Source organism: Pristis pectinata, chromosome 5 (genome assembly GCF_009764475.1).
Source record: "Pristis pectinata isolate sPriPec2 chromosome 5, sPriPec2.1.pri, whole genome shotgun sequence".
NCBI lineage: Eukaryota > Metazoa > Chordata > Chondrichthyes > Rhinopristiformes > Pristidae > Pristis > Pristis pectinata.
The window spans coordinates 109,648,375-109,670,152 of NC_067409.1; the positions used below are offsets into that span (position 1 = coordinate 109,648,375).

A 21,778-nucleotide genomic window follows, 5' to 3' on the forward strand; every position below is an offset into this window, starting at 1 on the left:
GAATTCGAGACTGGAAGTAGTCAATAGTCTGCCACACAAAACTGTAGATGGAGTCCTCATTCTGCTCCATGTTCACCATCACGACCAGGAAATATTTAACACGGTAAAAAAAATCTGGATCATTACATAGCCATCTGAGTTTCCTGCAAGACCACCTTACACTCTCTGCACCATTCTCCAAAACCCCAACCATCATTACGGAGACTGCTTTCCCAGGATGGGTATAGTGCAGCAGGATGCCCGCAAAACACTTGAGTTTCATGGGACAAGCGCAGGGAGTAATTGGTACTGTTGCTTTACCCACTATGCACCTGCTTCTGAAGAAGGTCCTTCAGCCCACAGTCTGTGAAGAGATACTCCACTGGATGCAGTTCTCCAATGTGACAGTTTGAATTTCAGAATTGCCCAGTGTATTCTGCTCAGCAGGATTGGAAGCTGGCAACACTAAATAAAAATAATGGCGAATTTACTAAATCATCATGGCTATGTCTACCATTCTCCGCAGTTGGAGGAAGTCAGCAATATAAAAACCACTGTGCCGTGCAAGAGCAAACACAGCATCCTGTCATTTTTATGAAGCAGCTTTATTAGATTTAGTATTTTACCATTTCAAATCTTAATTAGTAAAGAAACAATTAACAAGGTGTGTAAAACAATGAATTGAAAGAGAGAATTGTGACTCTAAATAAATTGTTCTGCTGAATTATGCAGCCACTCTGGCTGATAATAACATTCTGTCATTTGCAACTTTCCACATCAGGCATTTAATTTTGCAAGCTGCTGAGTGCAGGTATGTATCTATTTAGCTTCTGTTCAGAATACTTATATATTTCTCAATCTATTCCTGTGACATCTCAAAATAAGACTTTCATAAACTACAATCAGCAATGGACAGCAAATGAAAAAGGGCATGCAAAATTGAAGAACATTGCATCATTCACCTTGATTCAATCTCTTGTTTTCACAATTGTAGCATTGTTAATCTTCATCCCCACAAGTCTCTGATAATTTATGCAGGCATGAAGAGCAAATTGGGTTGGAAGTAGTTGGTGGGTGAGGGGTGGTGGGTGGATGGATCATTGTGGGAAGGATTGACTGAAAATACAATCGTAGGGTAACAACATACAAATTTATGGCATGGTATTATGTTCATGACATCGACCCTTCTTGGGCACTCAGTGGCTATCTGCACCACACACAATAGCTGAAGGCTTCTTAGTACAATTCAAAGAATATATCAAAGTTGTGCAAGTTTTTGGTATTACTTACTGCTGGTTGCATAACATATGGTTGATGAGGCATCCATGATGTACTCTGGACCTGTGTGGAAAACATACCGAATTAGCAAAGAATTCAGAGAGAAACTACAGCATCAAAGACGCTAGGATATTATTTATTAGATTAGCATACAGGATTGTGCAAACTTATTCAGCAGCTCAAGAGTCTAGATTTCTAAAAATTGGAGAGTTTTGGAAGTGTACATACAAATTAGGATCAATGTCATATTAACGAGTTAGCTGTATGACTTGCGCTTTCTTTATATTGCAGATTTGTGTCAAGTGAAGTCACATTTACCCTCCAACAGGGCAGTAGTATTAATGTGGAAGGATATTGAAATAACGATCCTCAAAAGGTGTTTGAGAGGTTATCATAGATTATATGTAACAAAAAATGAATGGTTAAAACAGCGAGTGTAGAAAATTAGTTTAAATTGCAGGAGTTGGATGAAATAAAGAGAAACGTAAATGGCAAATTTTGAAAGGCTGAAGAAAAATCAATACAATGGAATGGACTTTCAGATAGAATTGTAGGGGCAGAATCACTGGAAATGCTTGGACACTATAGGGGTATTAGCTATACTAGAGGTAATTTAGGATCTTCTTGGATGTTTGAACTAATCAATGGGCCTACAGATGCTGTGAATCTGAAATAAGGGGCTGGTCTTTTAAAACTAAAAGTAGAAATTTCTTCTTTCAGGGGTAATGAATCCCTGAAGTTCTCTACTTCCAGGGGTGGTGGAGGCCAGATCATTAGATATATCTAAGCTGGAGATAGATAAATATTTGGAAGCTCAAAAAATTTTGGTGAACCTGACATAGAAGAGTTGAGTCCAGCATAGGTCAGCCGTGATCATATTGAATGATGGGGCGGGTGTGAGAGGCCTGGTGGCCTACTCCTCCTTCTCTGTTCTAGTGTTGTGCTTTTGAGTTTATATTAGGATGGTTCCCAACTGAGAGTTACACACGTTAACAAATCCATAACAAAACAAATCATAGTTTGTACCAGAGGCTTTGTTTAATGTTTCTAATGAAAGATCATCGAGCTGAAACATGAACTGTTTCTCCCTTAACAGATGCTGCCTGACTCACTGAAGTATTTTGAATGTTCCCTCTTTATTGATTGTTATTTCTGTGAACCAACAAGAAACTGTGACCTGCCCTCATCAAGTATGTGAACAGATCCTATTGGGTTACGTTTACTTACATATTGCCTTCTCTGTCATGAGCTCGGTGTGTTCCCGAGTCATTTTCCTTTCTCCTTATGCAAGATCTCAGCTTATTTGTTATCTTTTGAACAGTAGTTCATGAATATCAAAACACGTCAGTTCATGGAGATGGTGGGGAGGAGAAACTAATTAAAGTTTATTTTTTAATCATGACAATAAGTACAAATACCCATTTCTGAAGAAATAACTGAGCAGTTAGCGTACAAATGCTTTAGTTACTCATCTGTACCTCCTTCCTCTCCTGTTTTAATAGCTGATTTGATAAGACCAAATGAAGAATCCTTACAATTAAAATCCCTTGCAATAATTTACGGTTTTTAATTTTGTTCTATTCGCCTGCTGTTGTAATTCAAGCAGCCTTCCTACAACAGCACATTGGAGTCAATCTTTGCCTACCTTCATCACTAAAATAATATTCCTTATGCAAAATGGAATGATGTGTTTAAGTTAATTATCCACGCTGGCCTGCATGTTCTATTAGGCTTTCAAATTATTATACAAAAAATTTCCATTTGCACAATGATACTGAGGAGACATCTATTGCACAATGATAAAACTAAGCGCCTAGTGGAGAATATGTGCAAGATTTTTCCAGTATCACATCCTATTTTCTTTGAAGAGAATTGGTTGAAACACAGGCGAAATAGCGGAAAATGCTGTTCATGCTCTTTGAGTCCATGGTTCTTACCCAAGGGTTTTGAAGTTAGCTGAGAGATTGAAAACCCCTCTCAGATATTGCAGAGGTCTATGTTAGATTGCTGGCGTACCTTTTTTTTATTGCTGTCTTCAACCAATTCTCAATTGAAATTGCAGCATCCAGTCAGGCTGACTTTCTATCAATGTGGGACTGCAAATTGTGAGTAAGGTGCTGCAGTCTCACATTATATCGACTCAGTCCGATCGTTCCCAAAGCACCATAAATAAACTGAGCTTTTGGGTATGTTTCTGGGTGAACTATCTACAGGAACAACTTATTATCATTTTTCTAGAAAAATATGTCCTTTTACATGATATAAAGGAAATGTATTTCTCTGTTGAAGCTAATTTTTCTTCTTCCCATTGTTACACTTATCTTTGTGTATTGACTAAATAATGTACTAGGTGCCAGAGGGCACGACAAATGCTGTCAAAAATGAGGTAGTATCAGTGATGAAACCGACTTATGGTCACTGATAACAAAGTCTGAGTGACCAATGCTTTAACAATCTATTCAAACAACAGCTTGGTGTGAGCGTGGATCTCACATAAAACATTTGTAAGCTCTGCACTGTAGCAGATAACTCAAATATGTTTTACGATAAATACAATTAGAAGGAGCTGGAACATTGATACTCAAACAAACACAAGTCCAATGGTTTTGGCTCTGGACTCTGTTATCAGTGACCACAGAGTAGATGTGGTTAAGCTGTTTCCCCTGGTGGGTGAGTCCAGGACTGGAGGGCACAATCTTAGAATTAAAGGGTACCAGTTTAAAACAGAAATGAGGAGAAATTTCTTTAGCCAGAGGGTGGTGAAATTATGGAATTCTTTGCCACGTACAGCTGTGGAGGCCCAATCATTGGGGGTGTTTGAGGAGGGGATTGATAGGTATCTAATTAGTCAAGGTATCAAGGGATATGGGGATAAGGCTGGAAATTGGGGCTAGATAGGAATAGTATTAGTTTAGCTCATGGAGCAGACTCGATGGGCCGAATGGCCTACTTCTGCTCCTTTGTCTTGTGATCTTGTGACTCCAACTTACATATGGTTCTGGCCTTTATATTGTGCTGAGTGTTTCTAGAACTATATTATTTATAAAAGAATACAAAGCTACTCTAATTTTCAAATCCCTACTGTATGACAGAAGAATGAGTTTAGTGACACGGAAACTGTAAAAAAGGCATGAACAGAGTGTGGGGAGAGACTACAAAATATCCAATTTGTGGGTTATTGAAGCTGCACTTCACAATGACAGCCAGAACATGTATCCAGAAGCATACAAGGAGAGCCATATAATGGCTTGAGTAAGTTATGTCAAAAACAACTTGCAATGTTTGCAAGAGCTGAATAAAACTGACATATGGGATTCTTCCGAAGCCGGTGGATGGCAAGATGACAAGAAGCTTGAAAAGGAACCATCTTAAATCTCAGCTCCAACAGAATCAAATTTCTCCTTGTGGTCCTCCAAGTAGTTAAAAAAATCTGCACGGTTTTTTGGCTGATTTGTATGCATCAGAAGACTTATGGAAATAAAAAAAATAACTTAAAAGTGGTTAATATCCAACAAAATAATGGTGAAAAATTATCCCTACCTGATATGTTGATACAGGAGAAGCAGCAATGAAAGGTGTGATAGATGTCTGTGCAATCATACGATTTGTTGCAATACTGTATGGTGAAGAATAAAAACTGTAGGAAGTAAGCAGAATATTAGTTTTAGAAAAACTCCAGGCCAGAACTGCAGCTGTCATACTTCTTCTGACTTGTACAATCGGCCGAGCTTCTGAATAGGCAGATCAAGAAGGAACACATTTACGAACTACACAGATCAAATGTTGGGCAATTCTAACTTCTCATATCTAAAAATGTCTTTCAGATGTAATATTAAATTGTCAGATTGCTGTCAACCAGTGTTTTCTCCAATATATGTAGATATACCTTGTTACAATGGACACAGTGTTATGTGTGCAGTTGCACTTCAATGGTTTTGTACACAATATAATCAAACACAGCAGGTTACTAGATTAACAGTCCTGAGGCCTGCACTAATGGTCTGGAGCCACTAGTTCAAATCCCACCATTTGGGGAATTTACATTTAGTTAATTAAACAATCAGAAATAAAAAGCTAGTAGGAATAATAATGACCATGAAGCTACCAAATTATAGTAAAATCCCATCTAATGTTCTCAATGAACAGAAATCTGTTGGAAAAGGAAATTTTGCCCAGACTGGTCCATAGGTGACTGCAGACTCTTCGCCTCTGAATTGCCCTCCATAATTGACCATCACGTTGTTTATTTTAAGGCCAGTTAGGATGTTGCAAAATCACATGAAAATGTTTCTTGCCAATATATGAGACCCATTTGTTATCCACAGTGGAAAATAATGACCTTAAAATGGATTTTCCTCATTATTGTCATCTGTTGCCATTGTAGGAACTAAGCATGTGCAAATCAATTTTTGTATTGATACTTGGTGTATATACATTTTCTATTAATTTTGACATCACTAAAAGCATTCGGGAGTAGCAAACAAACACAAAAAAAAACGGGTAGGAGATATCACTGCAGCTCGGTAGTTAAAATGTTTAAATTCAATCCCTAAAACAGTTATAAGATAAATAATGCATTGTTCTGAAATCACAGTACTTTAGCAAAAGTTGATGTGAATTAAAACATAAATATATAGTTCTGCCAGTGAAAGCTATGAATAAAGAGATCTTTTGTATGCGAGAGTGTGCAAAGGCTGTTGGTTTTATAATGGATATGTACCAATATTAGAAATCTCTTCAAAATGTGAAGCTTTTTTTCTGTAGGTAGGAGATGTAAAGTGTATTTTAGTCTAAAAAAATAAATGTGACCATGATTCTTGGAATCAGGCTCTTTCCTCATTTGAGAACAGAATCTAGACTTATTATGAGGGACCAATAATTGTAAAATTGCATTATTTGTTGATGTTTGTAAACGCTAATACTCTTAAGGGAAGCAGCTGTCTTCATTGTAAATGCTTGAATGACAGTGTATAGCTCTGTGTTATACTTGGAACTACTTTAAGAGAGGAACTTATAAACTGAGGTCCTTCTAACATGCCAATGATTTAAATGTAAGCAAGCACACACCCTCAGAAATACTCACCCATTCTGCATTGCAGCAGTGGGGTCATAGGTTAAAGCCATTCCAGTCTAAATAAAAGAAAGTAGTAATTTTTAATAAATTAACAAACTGTACATTATTACAAAATAATCATTGTTGTTATTTATCTCAAACGTTCTGTACTAAAACTTATGCCCAATCTATGGAACTAAACACAGTAAATAACAATACTTTCTACCCGTTACTTGGCTCCGTTGGCTTCAACAAAACCAATCTAATTTTAGAAGTGAATTACAACTACCGCATGATTTTTTTTAGTGGAAGTGACTGATAGTTAGTTTCTACCCATGCATAGTAAGAAATGGGCAATGGTTCTATTAATTCAAAAGGTGTATCAAAGCCCCTTTACTAGGAGTTGCCCAGTACTCGCGCTTTAGATTGGAGTTTAAACCAATGGTTCCTTAAAGGGAAATGACCTGCATGAAAAAAAGTCAACTGAGAGAGAGAACAGCAGAACTATGTGTTGTTTCCACTCTAGCATTCAAGTAACACAATAATGTCTTTCAGTAAGTATTTATGGTTGTGTCATGCTGGCAAGAGTGGCTAAAAGCAGTCCCAGTAAAAATGGTGAGAATCAGGGTGGATACACTCAATGTGCTGGAGTCATTCCTAACACAAAGGAAGTGGGCTGTGGTTACTGAAGGCTGTTAGCCTCAACTTCAAGATATCAGTGCAGGAATTCTTTAGCAGTGTTCTGGGCCCAACAATATTCTGTCATAAAATTGTTATAATTGACAGCATGAAAGGAAGCCATTTGGCCCATCATGTCCATGCCAGCAAAAAAATGGACAAGGTTAACCCCTCTTCCCAGCTCTTGATTGAATGCCGACAGGCTATGGCAGCAAGTAAGTCTTCATCAATGAGTTCCCCTCCACTATCAATTCAGAAGTGGTGAGGTTTGCAATAGTCGATGCAAACATTTCCAGGTAACAGCCACCTACATCAACACAGAATCGAAACACCATCCTTGATATTCAACGACATTGCTATTATCAGATACCCCATCACCAACTTCAGGGAGAGGAGTAAGGCAGCTGATCACTATTGAGCTGAACTTAATTGGGTTAGCCAGATAGAAAGTGTGGTTTCAAGTCCAGATCAGGGACTTGGGTTGTGGAATTCCTTAGCACGTAGAAAATCACAGTAAACCAACAACATGAATGTGCGTGCGTGCGTGCGTGTCTCCTATAGTACCAATATTCTATTGCACAGATGGCCCACAGAACAATGGTAGAGGTAGCAGGAAATTAGTAAGGCCTTTGATAAGGTTCCCCATGATAGGGTCATTCAGAAGGTCAGGAGGCATGGGATCCAGGGAAACTTGGCTGTGTGGATTCGGAATTGGCTTGCCCATAGAAGGCAGAGGGTGGTCGTAGATGGAGCGCATTCTGCCTGGAGGTCGGTGACCAGTGGTGTTCCGCAGGGATCTGTTCTGGGACCCCTGCTCTTTGTGATTTTTATAAATGACTTGGATGAGGAAGTGGAAGGGTGGGTTAGTAAGTTTGCAAATTACATGAAGGTTGGTGGTGTTGTGGATAGTGTAGGAGGTTGTCGAGGGTTACAACAGGACATTGATAGGATGCAAAGCTGGGCTGAGAAGTGGAAGATGGAGTTCAACCTGGAAAAGTGGGAAGTGATTCACTTTGGAAGGTCGAATCTGAAGGCAGAATACAAGGTTAATGGCAGGATTCTTAGCAGTGTGGAGGAGCAGAGGGATCTTGGGGTCCAAGTCCATAGATCCCTCAAAGTTGCCGTGCAAGGTGAGAGGGTTGTTAGGAAGGTGTATGGTGTGTTGGCCTTCATTAGTTGGGGGGATTGAGTTCAAGAGGCGCGAGGTAATGTTGCAGCTCTATAAAACCCTGGTTAGACCACACTTCGAATATTGTGTTTGGTTCTGGTCGCCTCATTATAGGAAGGATGTGGAAGCTTTAGAGAGGGTGCAGAGGAGATTTACCAGGATGCTGCCTGGACTGGAGAACATGTCTTATGAAGATAGGTTGAGTGAGCTAGGGCTTTTCTCTTTGGAGCGAAGGAGGATGAGAGGTGACCTGATAGAGGTGTACAAGATGATAAGAGGCATAGATCGAGTGGAAATGGCTAACATGAGGGGGCATAATTTTAAGGTGATTGGAGGAAAGTACAGGGGGGATGTCAGAACTAAGTGTTTTACACATAAAGTGGTGGGTGCGTGGAAAGCACTGCCGGGGGTGCTGGCAGAGGCAGATACATTAGGGACATTTAAGGAACTCTTAGATAGGCACATGGATGATAGAAAAATGGAGGGCTAAGTGGGAGGAAATGGATAGATTGATCTTAGAGTAGGTTAAAAGGTTAGCACGACATCGTGGGCCAGAGGGCCTGTATTGTGCTGCAATTTTCTATGTTCTATATCAGTTAGGGTGTGGGGAGGATGACTGAGAACTGGGGAAATGAAGGAATGGTTGACTGGACTTAAAGTCATTGAAGCATATCAGAGTTTGATACTAGTGATCATAAGTAGATTTCATCACAGATACAATTTCATTCCTGACATCAGTCCTGCCCCTCTGTCACCTAGTACAATATTTAGTCAATGCTCCAGCAAGATTCGAGAAACTCAACAGCATTCAGGACAAAGCAGTCCACTTGAGCAGCATCACCATTCAACCTGTCCACTACTATGCTTCATCAAACTTGTTTTGAGAGGATCTCTCAAATACCTAGAATGACAAGGACAGCCAGCCAATGCATGAAGATCTGGTACGCTAACCTAACTTGGAATAAGAAGTCATTTCTCCTCTATCATCACTGGGCAAAGATGCTGAGACTCTCTACTGAACTGTATGGTGGAGCAAGCTTCTCAACATCAATTCCACAAGTTCAAAAGGCAGTTGATCATCATCTTCTCAAGAACCAATTAGAGAGGGACAATAAACGCTGTGGCCTTGTTGGTGATGGCAAGATACCATGAATAAATAAATTTTACGAGCAAATAAAGAAGGTTGCTCAGCATGGTTTTTAATGAAAATAGTTCCTTTATTGAGAAATGCATTGTCACCTCTGTGAATGAATACCATTATCAACAAACACACTTCTACCTCTCCCTTGTATTATCAAAATTAAATATTTTATTAAGATGTTTTGCTGCTGTTGTAACAATCAGATATCCAAAGAGAAGAATTTTGATTTATATTCTGAATTGTTTCCTTGGGAAATAGAGTAGATTAGTATTCCTGTCTTTCATGTAGAGGAGAGTCAGTTTATATACTGTATGTCTTTTTTGGGGGCATTAAGTACATTTAAGCAATAAGTAGCTTGTTATGAAATTTAGCTGTAAACTAATGATGGCAAAACTTGCTTCTGTCCTGGGGATTAATTTACAGCAAAAGGTAAGTGAAAACATACAATAGAACATAACACACAATGATGAAAATACTTCAGCTAAACATTCAGGAAATAAATTCTCACTAAACCACAACTCAGTTCACACTAACAGCAGTAAACAAAAAATGGAAAGCCAACTGTGCCATTGCTTAAGGAACTTTTCAGTGAGCAAGATGTCAACGTTTAACCAAAATATATAAATTATCTAAACCAAAAGTATGCTGGATTAAAATAGACTTTGAAAAAACTATAAAATGTGTAAAAACAAATTGGGTGCAGAGCCTATAGAAATTCAGCTAAATAACTGAAGCATCACCAATGATGAAGTCACCTAATTATGAAAGTTCATAAAGTAAGGTCAATGGAAAAATGGGATGGGAACCATATTTTTGGTAGCACAGAGATAAAGGTTAGAACATAGATCAGTACAGCACAGGAACAGGCCCTGCAGGTCACGATGTCTGTGCTGAATTAAACTAGATTTCTTCTGCCTGTATAAGATCCATATCCCTCCATTCTCTGCATATTCACGTCTGTCAAACAGCCTCTTAAATGCCACTATCACATCTGCTTCCACCACCACCCCTGGCAGCCTGTTCCAGGCACCCACCACTGTGTAAAAACATCTCCTTTAAAATTTCCCCCTCCCACGTTAAATGCATGTCCTCAAGTACCTGACAGGTTGTCAATCACCAGCTATTCCTTTACATTTTGTATTATGTTAATTTTATTCATTCTCTTTATGCTTTAAGCATATCTAATCCAGACTAGTATAAATTTCATGCCTACATAATACTGAGCACATAAACTCGTTTATTATTTTCACAATGCACATTATGCATGCAGTAGATTTCTGCAAGAAAAATATTGTAGTCTGAAGTACGAACATCTTTCATGAAACATCCGATGATGGACAGTTCAACATAAAACCTTCATATCTACACAAATGATTCATTCAAATTCCTCACAACTCCAACTTCATTACTGATGGGGTAAAATTCTGGAATTTGACATTTAACAGCAGCACGGGAGTACTTTCACCACAATAAGGGCAGTAACCCAAGGAGTTGGCCCACAAATACCCCTTCAGGGGTAACGACATAGAACAGCACAGGAACAGGCCCTTTGGCCCACAATGTCTGTGCTGAACATGATGCCAAATTAAACTAAACCTATCTGCCTGCACATGGTCCATACTCCCCCACTCCCTGCATGTCATGGGCCTGTACAAATGCCTCAAATGACACTATCATGTCTGCTTCCACCTCCATCCCTGGCAGTGTGTTCCAGGCTCCTACCACTCTGTGTAAAAAAGCTTACCCTGCACATCTCCACACATGCACATTTCCTTTAAACTCCCCCACACCCCCTCCCTTTACCTTAAAGCTATGTCCTCTAGTATTGGACATCTCTACCCTGGGAAAAAAGTCTTCACTGTCTACCCTATCTCTACCTCTCATAATTCTATAAACCTCTTAACAGAGCCTCCCACGCTCCAGAGAAAACAATACGTTTGTCCAACTTCTCCTGATAGCCAATATTCTCTAATCCAGGCAGCATCCTGGTGAACCTCTTCGGCACCCTCTCCAAAGCCTCCACATCCTTCCTGTTATGAACTGCACACAATATCTAGATGTGGCCAAACCAAAGTTTTATACAGCTGACAGATGAAGGCAAGCATGCCATATGCCTTCTTTACCACCCTATCTATTTGCGTGGCCACTTTCAGGGAGCTATGGACTTGGACCCCAATATCCCTCTGTACATCAGTGCTGCTAAAGGTCCTGCCGTTAACTGTCTACTTTCCCTTTATATTTGACCTCCCAAAGTTCAACACCTAACACTTGCTCAGATGAAACTCCACCTGCCACTTCTCTGCCCGTATCTGCAACAGATCTATATTCCACTGCATCCTTTGACAGTCTTCTTCACTGTCCAGTAAAATAAATTTCAGCCTTGCCAGTGATACCATGAAAATGGAAGTTGAAAAGGAAAAAAATGAACTGTAATATTTTGTGAAAATGTCTTTTTGAATACATCTACCTTATAATTTGCATTACAGTCATCGTGGATGATGTGTCCTTTAGTTCCATGCTCCTGTTCGTGTGCCTAAAATGTTTGTACAAACTTTATATCGTCAATGGCCGAGAAATTCTTTTGTGTGGAAAGATATTTTTGTGCTGTGCAAATAATTCTATCCTGCAAGTCGTGCAGTACTCTAAATTCTCTCTGCACATGGTGTACTCATGTCCCAAGGCACCAATGTTCTCCAGTGATGTCAAACACATGCTTTGACAACATTTGCACACGCATGACTAATGCAGACTACTAATTCAGAATCCAGGCTTCAAAAGGCAGCACATCTCACTTCTGCACTGAAATGGAACCAACTTGATTTGGTCCCAAGCCACAGAGTCCAGTATATAGATCCTCCTGCAGTTAAGTGCTCTTTAAGATTTTAATATAACCCAATATTCCAAATCCATCTTCACTGCAGGTGTCTATCTGGCTCCATATCTCAGGACTTCAACTTGATTAAAGCCCTGACCCCAATGTAATGCTCCAACCTGACCTTTGAGTACATGATAATAATTAACGCTGCAACATGACCCCCAAAGTTCTGGTTCTATTCCCCGTTATCCCCTACTTTCAATCCCTGACTTTCCCTCCACTGCCCTCTCTCAATTACATCACCACCCCCCAACCCTTTCCCTCACATCACTGTTATGGTGCATGATGCACATGGGTCTCGTGCACCACAGAATGTTGCCGTTAGGAACCCAATCACAAAAGATGCATTGACCTCCCACAAGTCATTGACTTTTAAAATATGGGACAATTTCAAGGCCATTATATGAAACAGGTATTTACCATTCAATAATACCTAGAAATATAGCTCATTCTTGCCTCTTAACAATTACTCAATCGCTTATCTATCACACTTGTGCTACGAAAAAGAAGCAATTATACCAAGAAAAAGCTCCAATTTGCCTCTATTTTTCCATTCTAATGCTGGCAGGAATAGAAATGATGTCAATGCAAACACATGTATCTCACAAAGGATCGTGGTATAGATACAATCGTCTGGTTAGCTGAATTTCTAGTCATTAATTGTATGGTGGATTATTTCTGAGCTTCATGCACTGAAGTCTCTTTCTAAATGTGTATGTTAACATTCCATAAATGTATTCACTTCAACTGCCCCTCCCAAACTATCACTGATATGTCAGTCCTCGGCCTCCTCCACTGCCAGGAGAATTCCAAGCGCAAACTGGAGGAACAGCACCTCGTTTTCCGTCTAGGAACCTTGCAGCCTATGGGCATGAACATTCCTTTCTCTTTTTACCTTTGACCCATCCCCCGGTGGATCTGCTCTCCCCTCCTCCCCCGCACCTGCCTATCACTGTCTCTTACCTGCATCGACCTATCACCACCCTGTGCCCACCCCACCTCCCCTCTTTTGTCCACCTATCACTGCTCTGCTTTTTCCTCCTAGATATTGGGCTTCCCCTTTTCCTATCTTCAGTCCTGAAGAAGGGTCCTGACCTGAAACATTGACCGCCTGCTTTTCTCCACAGGTGCTGCCTGGCCTGCTGAGTTCCCCCAGCATCATTGTGTTTTTCATCTAGATTCCAGCATTTGCAGTCCTTTGTTTCTCTTCCATAAACGCCACAGTTGGTAATTAGAGACGCCCAGACAGAGTTCTTTTGTCATTATTCAAATCCAATGGTGCTCACAGGTAATTTGATGATGACATCCAATTTGGAGGCAATTCGTGAGTTAGTGTGGGGAAATGCCAGCATCTCCTGACATAACTACCATCAAGTTTGGGATTCTTGCACCAATCTACATGAACGTGGATCACGCTGACAGCTATTTGCTAGTGCTTTGCCAACTGAGCCATGACTTTGAATTTCTTATTGGACCCAGCAGATCACCACAAAGTTGCAGCAATTCCCTGACATTTACTGTATGCTGGGTGACTGACTCAAGCAACCAAGAGCAAAGTTTCCATCCATTGATTTCAACAGAAGAGAAGGCTGAGAGGGATTAAGTTAAAGGTTAACATTTTCAGATCTCCTTAATTATTTGAATTTATTTAAAGTTTTAAAATATTAAACTGTTCTCGTGGCTTGATTTATTGATCTTTTTCTTATTTTATTCATTTTTCCAAAAGTTTAATTTTGATTATTTTATTAATGGTTTTTGAATATTATTTAATGTTATCATCGTTCAAAATAGTGAAGTCATTGATAGCCAGCTAAGCCATGGGACACGGCTTGGCAGTTAAGGATTTTGTCACCAGTTCGATGAGTAGTGCAATTCCAGGACTAAAAAATCCTGTCACAGTGCAAGGCTTTCTCCATGAGGATCTGACCAGCTTCTACCACTAACTTCCTGTTATGGGCTGCAATTAGGGTAAAAGCAAATTTAACTTCAGAAGTGGTGGGGAAAAATTTGCGAACTGCACAATTCACACAATATGGTTGTGTTTCTGCAATTTTTACATAAATACATCAAAGTTTAATTGTATAACCTTAAAAAGTACAGTGACCTGTAATTTCCAGTATATTGTGTTCAATTTACAGAACTTTGAAGTGTCCACTTATTAAAATTGGAATACCAAGGGTCCAGTAAATCAGGTGAACCGACCAGTAATTGACATAAGTTCAGTTAAGCATGGTTCATGGTGGAAGCAGGGTCTCAGAAAACGCTCTCTGCTCTGCACTTAGCTCTGTATAGCCTCAAACATCATTGTGCAAATGCATTCCATATTGACATTTAACTTATTTGCCTGGATCATGCCTGCACCAATATTCCCTCAGGACTCTATCCCATCTGAACAGGATGGCAGATTCATGTTGCCCATGAGCATAATTATCTTACAGGACACATGGAAGAGACAAGGCATGGGATGAACAGCTGACTAAATCTTACATATAACTGGCAGTTGGGGGACAGGTATCCACACAGTGCTGCTGAGTTTTCCAAAGTGGTTTCTTTAAATATAAGGAAAGAACCCCACCAATGGAACAGATGAAAAGACATCTGTACAAGTCTGATGATCTGACACCTCCATTTCAAACACATTATTCTAAAGCCAAGTAGTAGAGGGATTGTGCTTCAGAGTAGGCCATTGTTAATATCAGGACAGATGTGCAGCTTGGATGTATCAACGTAAACCGACAAGGAGAGAATCCAGAATGGAATCCAATTAGCAGTCTAGACTGGCTATTCTGTCACATAATTCATCACCTCTCATGACAAGATATCTTTATTAGTCACATGTATATCAAAACACACAGTGAAATACATCTTTTGCGTAGAGTGCTCTGGGGGCAGCCCACAAGATGCTCAGGAATGCAGGTATTTAGAGCTCCCGTGAGTCATCTGATGGCCTCTCAGTGGAGATTTGAGGATAAGATATTTATTTATTTGGCACATGTAGATTGAAACACACGTCTTTTTTGTGTTACTGAGAATGTGCTGGGGGCAGCCCGCAAGTGTCGCCACTCTTCCGGCGCCAACATAGCGTGCCTACAACTTCCTAACCTGTACGTCTTTGGAATGTGGGAGGAAACCGGAGCACCCGGAGGAAACCCACGCAGACACGGGGAGAACGTACAAACTCATTACAGACAGTGGTGGGAATTGAACCCGGGTCGCTGGCGCTGTAATAGCGTTATGCTAACTGCTACTAGACAGCCTCTTGTATTTGCCAAGGTGCCCCTCCCTATCCAGATTAGCATCCTGAAGCTTCGCAAGTAGTTGTTTAAAGATCTTGATATTCAATGCCATTGTGTTGCTGAGTCCCCAGGTATCAAATTTCTGAGGATCATGATTGACCAGAAACTAAACCGGACCAGCCAAATAAATAATGTGGCTACGACAGCTAATCAGAGGCTGGGTGTCCTGCAGCAAGTGACTTTACCTCCTCACACACCAAAGTCTTTCCACCATCTACAAGGCAGAAGTCAGGAGTGTGATAGAATAGTGTCCACTTGCCTGGAAGACTGCAGTTGCAATGAAAGCTCAAGAGGCTTGAAACGATACAAAACATAGCACTCCACTTGAGTGGCACCCCACCATCAACATTTGTTCTCTCTGCCTCTGGTATGTGGTGACTGCATTTCACACCATGTGCGAAACGCATCGCAGTTACTCACATCGACTAATCCGACTGCACCTTCCAAATCCACAGCCATTTCCACCAAATCAGACAAGGGCAGCAGGTAGAAGGCAACACCACCACCTGCAGGTTCCCCTCCAAGTCAAACACCATTCTAAAATGGAAACTTCTTCTTCCTCTCATCAACACTGTGTCCACATCCTGGGACTCCCTCCCTAACAACACTGTGAGATTACCTTCACCAGGACTACTGTGGTTCAAGTTAAAGGTTCACCACTGGGTGGTACAGTCACACAGCTAGTTGCAATGCAGCCTCACAGCGCCAGAGACCTGGGTTCAATCTTAGCCTCGGTTGCGGTCTATGCTGAATGTGTACATTCTCCCTGTTGCTGTGTGATGTGCGGGTTGTTAGGGTAATGTTTCCCCTAATAAGTGATAGAATCTTGGGGGTGAAGGGGTGTTGTTGGAGAGAATATGTGGGGAATAAAAAATAGGCTTAATGTAGAATTTGTGCAAGTGTGTGGTTGATGTGGACTCAGTGGACCAAAGAGCCTTATCAATGCTGTATATGTGACTCTGTGACCATCTTCTCAAAGGGAAGTAGGAATAGGTAATAAATGCTGGCTTTGCCAGCAATGCTCAGATCCAAAAAGAAACAAGTAAAACAGAAGTTAGTTAGAAAAGGAGCTGATTTTCCATTGTACTATATCACAAACCAAAGATATTAATGCAACAACTTCCATTCATCTGGGACCTTTAATGTGAAAACACTGTATGACATTTCATCGAGATTTTATTTGAAAAAGAAAAGCTTTCTCAAAGAGGTGGGGCAATTTAGGGACCAGTGAAAATAAAAGGCTAGGGTGTGCAACCTGAGGAAAGTCCCAAAGAGTATGGCCCAGAGAACGAATGCGTAGGTGTGAAAGGTGGGAAATATTGGAGGAATCAGAATCAAACAAACACAGAGCTTGAGATGGGTGTGATTGCAGGGCTGGTAGAAATTAATGACAGAACACAAGGTAGGGTCTTAAAGGGATTGTATTTTATTTTAAATTGGGACTACGTAGATCAGCAACAGCAGAGGTGAAGGGTGAACCGGTCCTCATGTTGGATAGCATGACAACATGGTACAATAACTTAGCGATAAAATTGCTTTGACTACCTGCCAGAGTTCTGATCCAAAGACAGATGTTCAAATTCCTATTCTGCAGCCTGGATACTTAAATCTGAATAATGAAATAAATTTGCACCTTAGTAAAGCTAGTGACAGGAACTACAGAACGTCTGGGTTGTCATAAAAGAGAAAGAGGTCTGCCATCCTTATCCAATGTGGCCTATAGATGACTCCAAACACACAAATGTGGCTGATTCTTAAATGTTTCTTCAATTCAGGGCCAATTAGACGTGAACAATACTGGCAGTGCCATAACATTCACATCCCGTGAAACAAATAAAAATAGCAGACTGGTGAGACAGCTTAACCAATGAATTTCATAAATTCATACTTTCATTAAATGGGAAGCTAAAGTTGATATTATTGTGTAAAATGCCAAAACAATTAAATAATTCTGAACAATTTCTTTATGGCTAAAAGATTCTGCTGTATGGAACTCAATGATGTTATCAATGCAGATGTGTTCCCAACGTGCTATTTGACGTGCACAAATGCACATGTAGCTTAACTCCCTAGTCACCACACTGAAAGTGCCAATGTGCACTGAAGAGACTCAAGAGCAGATGGGATGCAACGTCAATCAATGCACTGCCAAACTGGATTGCTACTTTGCAGCTAATGCCATGTATTAACACACAGATTAAGTGTTCAGCAGCTGGAAGAGACTCCAACCTCTCTACCTCTCCCCACCCATCCCCACCATGCTTACACCCCAACTGAGCTACGTAAATGGAGCGGTCCAATACCAGAGGCCATGCATTTAAGGTGAGAGGGGGTAGGTTCAGAACAGATGTGAGGGATACGTTTTTCATTGAGAGAGCGGTGGATGCCTGGAACGCGTTGGAGGCAAATTCATTGGGGGCTTTCAAGAGTGGCTTGGATGGGCACATGAATGAGTGGAAAATAGAGGGATATGGGCATTCTGTAGGTAGGAGGGAATAGCTAAGTCGGCACAACATTGTGGGCCCAATGGCCTGTTCTGTGCTGTGCTGTTCTATGTTCTATGTAAAGGGATCACCATACGTACGGGTTAGCTGCTGACTGGTTTCTGGAGAGCTGCTTCTATTCTATAGTCTTTATTCTGTTGGATTTATTTAAAGTTACTGAAATCTAAAAAGGTGTGGTGTGCCAGGAACTGAAAAACTTGGTCTTACATCAAGGCTCTCACAATAACTAGCATCCCTTTGAAACAGTTGGTTCAGTAGCCCTTCCTCTCGGCCCACACAGGAACAATGATGAGAAGACAAAGAGGAGTGCAAGCAGCTGACAGAGGGAGAAAGTGGAGCATCCGTAGGCCACAAAGAAAGTAAAACTCCAACAACCACAGAACACACAACGCAAGAGGCATTTGCAGTTCAGTGAGGGCATCCTCAATGAGAAGTCCTACATGCTCCATGCAGAACACCAACCACACAGCTGGAAATACCTGCAACATTTGGAATTTGCCACAGAGACAGATCAAGAGAGCAAAACCAATATCGTTCCCCCTTGAAAGTGAGAAGCAAGTGGGACAGGTTTGAGGTCTTGTTAGGATTACACATTTCCCCATCATGCAAGGTGCCATTGACTTCAGAAGCATTACATTGTAAGGTTTGGATTTACAACTGGAAATGTAACACAGCCCACAAGAAAATTCTACTCCCTGTTGGATTCATTGTTTTAAGTAGTTTTTTTTAAAGATGTATAGTGTTTAATACATCTCAAGTGGCTGCACAAGGAATGGCCACTTCTTAGCCTATTGGTTCATCCATCAGGTGAATACCTGTTTTCTCATTGGTTGGTTTTGTCACAGGTATCTAATAGGTTTTCTGATTGGGCTATTGTTATCTAAGGAGTACCTCTTATCTCAGATATAAAAGTTATCATTTTCTGTTAATCAATCTCTTGCCTCTATCTTTCTCTTGCTCTCTCCCCCCTGGCCCTAGCTCATCTTTAGTTCCTTTGTCTCGGCACATCTCCCAGCAGTAAAGCTAGTGCCATGTGCTCTGTGACTGTTTCTTTGCTTTAAGCTTTTCCAATAAAACTTTGTGAAGCACCAAGTTGTTTTCAACTCATTCCTGGACCCCTGAAAGAACCTGCAGATTCGAAAATAACCGGGTCCAACATCCCCGAATGTCCGCTTGTGCATGACCATACATCTAGGTACAGTTTTCCAACTGTAGGTAATCCGCTCCTTCAATGTGTTTTCCCTCTTTCCCTCCCCTCTTCTCTCTCTCCTTCTGATCTCCCATTTTTGTCTGCTCTCCAGCTCCCCCCCATCACCTGTCTTCGTCCCCCTCCCCCTCTTGGTTCCATCCACCCAACACACACACACACAAAGTTCACCCGTAGGCTCCCCTCCCCCCATCTGGTTCTGGTTCCATCTGCCGTACGCCTCTCCCCTAATGGTTCCCATTCTCACCTCCTTTCTCCCAGTGCTGGACTCCTGATCAGAGTCCAGCACTGGGAGCCCTTTCCTGCTTATCTCCCTCCAGCAGCTGTCTCCAACCTTCACCCTCCCCTCACCCACCTCGATCCCTCTGCCTCTCACTTTGTTTTCTCTTTCTCTACCTCCATCTATCATTCACCCGCCACTGTCTCCTAACTCTACCCCCTCTCCCCTCCCCTACCTGGTGCAACCTGCCCGTCATCTTTCACCCCTCCTCAGTCCACCAATCACCTTGGACCGCTGTCTCACTACTCATCTTCCCTTCTTTAGACCGGCCAGCTCCCCCCTCAGTCCTGATGCAGGGTTTCGATCTGAAACGTCGACAGTTCCTTTCCTCCCACAGATGCTGCTCGACCCGCTGAGTTCCTCCAGCAGACTGTCACCTCCTGTAGGTTAATGCCTGGCAGTAGTTAAGAAGCCTGCTTTCTGTAGTAGTTTGTATTTCAGCCTCCACAACAGAAGAAGGGGTGACAACTGAGTAACATGCAGGCTGCTAACCATATGATTTCAACTCCATTGTATAATGCATACACACAATGGCACTGTGCATATCATGAATGCTATGTCACTACAGACTGTCTGACAGAGTAAACAACCAATGTGCTCAAAGCCAACAGTCCTGCTTTCTAGACTGCAGCAGAAGACTCAAAATACCCAGCAGTGCCAGCCTTTATTCCCATTATTTGCTCAAATGGGGGAAGATACAAAGTAGGGGGAGGGGAATGGGGTAAGGTCTGGGGGAGGATGCAACATGGACAGCAGTTTTCTGACTGGGCTGTTCATGGTTAATCCATTAGACTACATTACTAATAAAAGCAACCACAGTTTCTATCCATCAAAAGTCCATGACTTGCTTTCCCACTGTTGCGCGACACAATAGTGTCCACCATCCCACAATAGTGTCCACCATCCCACAATAGTGTCCACTATCCCATAGGGATGCAGGATCAGTTGATGTAGCAGCATGATGTGGGAGCTGGTGGACCCCATTGTGGTTCCTGGTGACCACATCTGCAGCAGGTGTTGGTTGCTCGAGGAACTCAGGCTCAAAGTTGAGGACCTGGAATCAGAGCTTCAAACACTGCGATGCATCAGGGAGGGGGAGAGTTACCTGGACGCTGTGTTTCAGGAGGCAGTCACACCCATTAGATTAACTACTTCAAATCTGGTCTGTGGTCAGGGACGAGAGGGTGTGACTGTGAGTGAGGCAGGTAGGGGGATCCAAGAGGAAGTGCTGGAGGAGCCGCAGCCCTTGAGCTTGTCCAACAGGTCTGAGATTCTTGCTCCCTGTGTGGATGAGAGTGGGGGCTGTAGGAAGGATGAGCAACTGAACCGTGGCACTGTGGTTCAGGGAGCCATTCAAGAGGGGGGAGGAAAGAGAAATATAGTTGTAATTTGGGGTAGTATAGTCAGGGAAATAGGCGCAATTCTCTGTCGGTGTTGCCTGCCTGGTGCCTGGGTTCGGGACATCTCATCTGACCTGCAGAGGAATTTGGAATGGGAAGGGAAAGATCCAGTTGTCATGGTCCAGGCGTGCACCAATGACGTAGGTAGAACAAGGAAAGAGGTTCTGCTGAGGGAACTAGGGACTAAATTAAAAAGCAGAACCGAAAAGGTAATAATCTCTGGATTGCTACCTGAGCCACGTGCAAATTGGCAGAGTCAATAAGGTCAGCAAGATCAATGCGTGACTCAAAGATTGGTGTGGGAGAAGTGGGTTTGAGTTTGTAGGACATTGGCACCAGTATTGGGGAAGGAGGGAGCAGATCCGATAGTATGGGCTCCACCTGAACCATGCTGGGACCAGGGTCCTGGTGAATTGCATAACTAGGGCTGTGGATAGGGCTTTAAACTAAATAGTAGGGTGGTGGATTCAACAGATTGGAAAAGTATGGATAAAGTAAAAGAGAAGGAGAGTGTAGTAGAGGTTACTGAAGTCTCCAGAATAAAGAATAAGACAGAAAGTTGAGAAAGGGATAAGAATTTAACTTCAGGCAACATGGAGACAAACTTGAGAAGGGTGGTGAATACAGGACTGAAGGTGTTATATTTGAATGCACCCAGTATACGAAATAAGATAGATGAGCTCATAGCACAGTTAGAAATTGGAAGATATGACATTGTGGGCATCACAGAATAGTGGTTGATTGAAGGTCACAGCTGGGAGCTAAACATCTGAGGATACACATCCTATCGAAAAGACAGGCAGGTGGGCAGAGGGGGTGGGGTGGCTCTGTTAGTAAAAAAAAATGAAATCAAATCCTTAGCAAGAAGTGACATAGGATCAGGAGGTGTAGAATCCTTGTGGGTAGAGTTAAGAAACTG

At 41.6% G+C, this 21,778-nt stretch overlaps 1 protein-coding gene across 11 annotated transcripts in view; it reads right to left on the reverse strand.

Annotated features, from left to right (window-relative positions):
• LOC127570293 (RNA-binding motif, single-stranded-interacting protein 3) overlaps positions 1-21,778 on the reverse strand; it is a 950,275-nt gene that overhangs the window by 64,721 nt on the left and 863,776 nt on the right. For all 11 annotated transcript variants that reach the window (XM_052015693.1, XM_052015696.1, XM_052015698.1 and 8 more), the window contains 3 exons: positions 6,341-6,387; positions 4,798-4,894; positions 1,270-1,320 (listed from right to left, as the gene is read on the reverse strand). In XM_052015693.1, the coding sequence (XP_051871653.1) occupies positions 1,270-1,320; positions 4,798-4,894; positions 6,341-6,387 (195 nt within the window). The remainder of the gene's footprint in view (positions 1-1,269; positions 1,321-4,797; positions 4,895-6,340; positions 6,388-21,778) is intronic.